Here is a 5232-nt window from a genome sequence, read left to right as displayed (position 1 = left end):
CCCCCCCCCCCCCCCCCCCCCCCTCTCTCTCTCTCAACGAAGCTGGCTGGCTGGCTAGCTTTAATTATATCATACGTACCTCGTCATGCCTTTTGATCCAAGTAATTCCACTGATACCCCCTCCCCCCCTTTTTTTCTTTTTTCAAGCTCTTATTTGTCCCTTCCTTTCATATGAACACTTCACTGTCAACTTCAGTCCTTCTCTATCAGATATTTCTCTGAAATCCTCTCTTCCATCTCTTCATCCCCATGTGCATCTTAGCCCTCTCTTGGAAAGTCCCTTTTTATAGCCCACAAGGCCATATAATCCCCCACCCCAGCCTCTTAACTATTTCATGCACAACTCTCTCTCCCACACACGCCTACCCCACCTCTAATTATATCCCTTGCTCTTTCTCTCTTCTAGCTTTTTTGTTCTCTTCCCTTTGTTTTTTTTTTTTTTGTGATTTCTCAATCCATCATGGATCCTCAACAACAACAACAACACCAAAACCAACAACAACCAAATGAGGATAATAATGGTGGTGCCAAAGGAAACTTTATTTGCAGGCAAACCAGTACAAGGTGGACTCCCACTACTGACCAGATAAGAATATTGAAGGAACTGTACTACATCAAAGGTGTGAGGTCCCCAAATGGAGCTGAGATTCAGCAGATCTCTGCTAGGCTTAGAAAGTACGGCAAGATTGAAGGCAAGAATGTATTTTATTGGTTTCAGAACCATAAAGCTCGTGAGAGGCAAAAGAAAAGACTCACCAATGAAGTCCCCATGCAACAAAGAACTGCCTGGAAACCTGAAGATTATTACTCTTACAAGTACTCCGGTAGCAATAATAATCCTGGTTGTTATTTCCCTCTCTAAACTGTATCTTTTTTCTTTTCGTTGCGGTGCTATTTGGCTAGCTAGCTAGACTTGAGTTTTTGTTTATTTTATGCGTCTTGTGCTGACAATAATTTTCAGGGTTTTCTTCTGCTTCTTCATCTTCAAATACGGGTATGGTTACCGTTGGGCAAGCAGATAACTATGGATATGGATCTGTAAACATGCAAGAGAAAAAAAATTGGGTAAGAAATGATGACCCAGAAAATGTTAGTGACTTTATGCCACTGATAAGATCTTTCGATTATGCTGAAGTTGGTGTACTTGTATATGCTTTTGCTAGTAAGTATTAAAATGGCAAGAAATCAACATAAAAGTTACACCCATGTGGAATACTGTATGTTGTGTGAATTTTTAGGTACCTTTATACTAACATCCACTCAGATCTTGCCTTAATACTCCAATCACAAAGGCATAGACGAAATAGAAAGATTTTCGCTTTAAAAAAGTTTCTTAATAACATCTACAGAAAGGGCAGAAACTTTTCTGGCCTCCTTGCAAAATAATTGGAACGGCACAGTTCCTTTTTCTTTGAATTAAGCATGCCATTTTCCTCTCCAAAAAACATGACTTGTGACAAAAAACACAAGACTAGAAAAGGACTGCAAAAATACTCTTTTTCCCCCCTCTCAAATGGCTTTAATTTCTCCTAATTAATCCTTTTTTTTATTTGCTTCATTAGGACTGTTCAGTACCAGCTGGTGGTGAATCCATGAACAACATTAACTATGGATCACGGGGTGGCATTAACCCTTACAGTTCTTCCTATACTGTATTTGATCAAGACCAGGAAGCCGCTGAAAAGATTGAGACTCTTCCTCTATTTCCCATGCATGGCGAGGACATCAGTACCTCTTTCAACATCAACAACATTAACCCAGACGTTTATTACAGTAGCTGGTATGGCTCTGATGATTATGGCAATGCCACTACTTCTCGTACTTCCTTGGAGCTTAGCCTCTACTCCTACAATGGCCAGCAACAAGATTATTAAAGTCTCTGAACATCATCCCTCTTTAGTTTGCTGCCTCAAGTAATCCTAGTCTTCTTATGATATTCCACTTAGGTACCACCACTGATTAATTAGTACTATTTTACGTGCTTCCTCCTGTGTCTTCTTGATGGGCACTTGTTTATTGAAAGCTTTTAGTATTTGTGAACTTAACACTTGTCATGCAAAGTACTTAATTAGTAGGTGGTTGTGTTGCTTTATTGATTTTTCCAATAATGTTTATGCTATGGTAATTTAGGACAGCTAATACTATATAATAACGTCCAACCTTAGTTTAACATCACGATTGTCTCTCTTCAATAAAACCCAAAAGTTTCAGCTACCAGCAAAGAACAACAAGATCATGATTCATGATCGTATGGTGGTGTTCTAGACAGTTGCAAGGAGAGTTTAGAAAGTGATTTATGGACAGTGGGACCCTTGGCTTGAAATGATTGGTTAAGCGAAGTTAGTGTTGGTGCACCCTACGCTACAGTAGTGCTTGAGCTAGGGTTTTTCTGGGTATCATATCATGTCGTGCTGTTGAGTACAGAAGGAAAAGATTTGGCAATGATATGATGTGGGTATAATGATTGAACTAATAAGGGACAACGTAATCCATTTATCTAACATTTTCCACAAGACGACAGGTGTGTGTGTGGAAGAGTGTTAAAGATTGTTTTTAAAGTTCTTTCTTTTGTTGAAAAATATTTTAAAATAATAATGTTTTATTGTATAAAAAATTATTTTTGATATTATTACATTAAAATAATAAAAATATGTTAAAAAAATTAAAAAAAATTTAAAATTTTTAACTTCAATTCCAAATATATTAACATTTAGTAGTTAGACCGTTAATTGTATGTCTCTCATCTATTCCTTCAGGCTTGATGTAAATGCTTTATTTTTTGCCTTCCTCTTTGGCTAACAAGGCCATTGTTTTCTTCTCTATTTCTTGTTCTTTTACCTCTTGATGGTTTCCTTCATTTAATCTCTTTGTTAAACGTCCCTTCCAAGCCACATTAATCCATCTGTAAAGAATCTTTAACACCATGACTAGCACTTACCATTGAGTTCTAGCCAGAAATTGAATAATATTTTTCAATAATTTACATGTATAATGTGAAATCGGGTGCGTTTATAGGCATAATCTTTATTGATATAATTTCTATGTTCTTCCATATATAAGCCCCATTGAGCATGTCACATCTAAAGGGACAAATCCACAAACTCAGGGTTCTATTCAAAATCTTGAAAACAATTTAATGTTAAAAAAAGAATAAGTTCTCAAGATATGCTCAGTAACAAAAACAAAAAACTGTTTTTCCATTTATAGTTTTTTTTTTTCAGTTTTTCATTTCTATTAAAAATTTGTTAAAAATGAAAACAAATCTTTTCATTGAAAAAAAAGAGAGATACGTCAAAATTATAACACAAAACCATAATTTATAACATTCATATTAATATTTTATATTCATGATAGTCTAACAATAAAATATTAACTTCATTTCATTTCATTTAAATTAAAAATTAGCATGAAAAAACCTACATTGTAAACTATTTTTTATATATTATATTTATAATATTAAAATAATAAAACTAACTAAATATGAAAATATAAAAAATAATAATTTTAATCATGTATATTGCTAAAAGTGCTTGCATATAAAAGAAAAAAAAATGTATTATTCATGTTTTTTCTTCAATTGGAAAACGATAGAAAACTTGTACGTATTGGAAAATCGTGAAAAACCTCTTAAATGTATTTGTCAAACTCGAAGCAAAATTGGGATGGAGAATATTGTATTTTAATAGAAAGTTCATTTTTTTCCTTTCTTGACTTTAGTTTTTTTTTTTAAAAAAATAAAGTATTACTCCATTTCTAAACAACTCTTATCACCACTAGAAAATTTAAAAAAAATAACAAAAATACCAACAGAAAATATTTCATAACTATTCATCAGAAATTTTATTGGCATGGTTGAAGTGTAAATTTACTGATGGAAATTTCATTAGCAATTTTAATATGATTTAAGACTTGATATTTCCTCTTCTCTCCCCTATTTATTCTTTTTATTCATTAAAATAGTAGCAGAAACAGCCCTCCGTCCTCTAATTAAATCCAAAAACTAGATGCCCTCACTCACAGATCAGCTCAAAGTTAGATAATTAAATAATATCTACAATGAGTTACTAATTTTTAAAACTAATTAATGTATAAAATCATTAAGAAAATGTTTTGATGAGACGAGAGCAACGACATGTTTGTTAAGAGAGTGTGAGAAAACCATAAGTTTAAATCAACTAATCTAAACTTGGATTCTTTTATTTTATTATCTCATTTTTGTTCAAATCAACTAATACTATATTATTATAAACCCATATTCTATTATAGGTTACGGGATTTGTGTTACAATGCCAACAAATAAGTAATTCTAAAAGGCCAAATTTGATGAACTTGAAAAGTGAAAAAAATCTAAAATGAGATATTTCATAAAAAGTAATTAGACATTATTTCAATAATTTATGGAATCATATAGTTTTAGAAAACATTTTCAATCTAGTATATAAAATATAAATAAAAAAATCTTATGGTCTGATGAGCGAGCTCATCAAATAAGCGGTTCTGTTTGTCAATTATGCAAAACATCTAGTAAAACCTTGTTGTAATTTTTTTTTTCTTGAAGTTGGATTTAAGTGTTTATATGTGAGACTTTTAATAAACTACTTAATCTGCAGGAAAAATAGCTTAGAAACTTGTATTAAAAAGATGGGTGTTGGAAAAAGTTTGTCAATATAAGAGTGGAAGTATTCGTTATAAATCTCTTTATAGTTATTATCCTTATAATAATGTTTATTTTTATTATTAATATGAAATGTAATTGAATTTTTTTATCATATAAAAGAACTAATATAAAGCTTTTTTTTTTGTAGGAAACATGTAACGCCAGCATGACTGTAAAATTTAGTAAAAATACTTTTATTCATCTTTCTCATGATCCTTAACTGTGATTGGAGGGTGCTATAAGTAATGAACTGAACACAAATTAGGTTTATGATATTCCCATGGTATCAATTAGAGATCAGAACAAGAATGGACCAAATTGTTTCAACTATAGGTATATCACATTTTAGCTCAAGCAATGCATTATAGAACTTTGATGAAATGATCCGAAAAAGGGTTCAAGAATAATTGTTTATTAAGATGCAAAACATGGAAACAAAAATAAGAGAAGAACTAATAGCAAAAATGAGAGAAAAACTTCAACATGAAACTTGATGCATTTTGCTAAGAAGAGTGCAACTATAAGTATATATTTTCTCCTTTTTTGGACCTTCTGATTTAGAATCTTAGGAAATT

At 32.0% G+C, this 5232-nt stretch overlaps 1 protein-coding gene across 1 annotated transcript; it reads left to right on the top strand.

Moving 5' to 3' along the window:
• Window positions 1-315: 315 nt before the first annotated feature.
• WUS (Homeodomain-like superfamily protein) lies at window positions 316-2072 on the top strand. Its single transcript, XM_011044901.1, has 3 exons — window positions 316-842; window positions 962-1065; window positions 1563-2072. Exons 1-3 carry the CDS (start codon window positions 461-463, stop codon window positions 1872-1874), a joined length of 798 nt encoding a protein of 265 aa, XP_011043203.1. The 5' UTR covers window positions 316-460; the 3' UTR covers window positions 1875-2072.
• Window positions 2073-5232: the final 3160 nt, after the last annotated feature.

This window comes from Populus euphratica, unplaced genomic scaffold, assembly GCF_000495115.2.
Source record: "Populus euphratica unplaced genomic scaffold, PopEup_1.0 scaffold82.1, whole genome shotgun sequence".
Taxonomy (NCBI): Eukaryota; Viridiplantae; Streptophyta; class Magnoliopsida; order Malpighiales; family Salicaceae; genus Populus; species Populus euphratica.
The sequence above is the reverse complement of the archived record's forward strand: the minus strand, read 5'-3'. Positions and strand labels throughout refer to the sequence as shown.

Bases quoted from the DNA above. Each gene is read 5' to 3' on its own strand.
- WUS (XM_011044901.1), top strand. From the start codon at position 461: ATGGATCCTCAACAACAACAACAACACCAAAACCAACAACAACCAAAT. The intron at 843-961 runs GTTGTTATTTCC...AATAATTTTCAG, and splicing joins CGGTAGCAATAATAATCCTG to GGTTTTCTTCTGCTTCTTCA. The intron at 1,066-1,562 runs GTAAGAAATGAT...TTGCTTCATTAG, and splicing joins TGCAAGAGAAAAAAAATTGG to GACTGTTCAGTACCAGCTGG.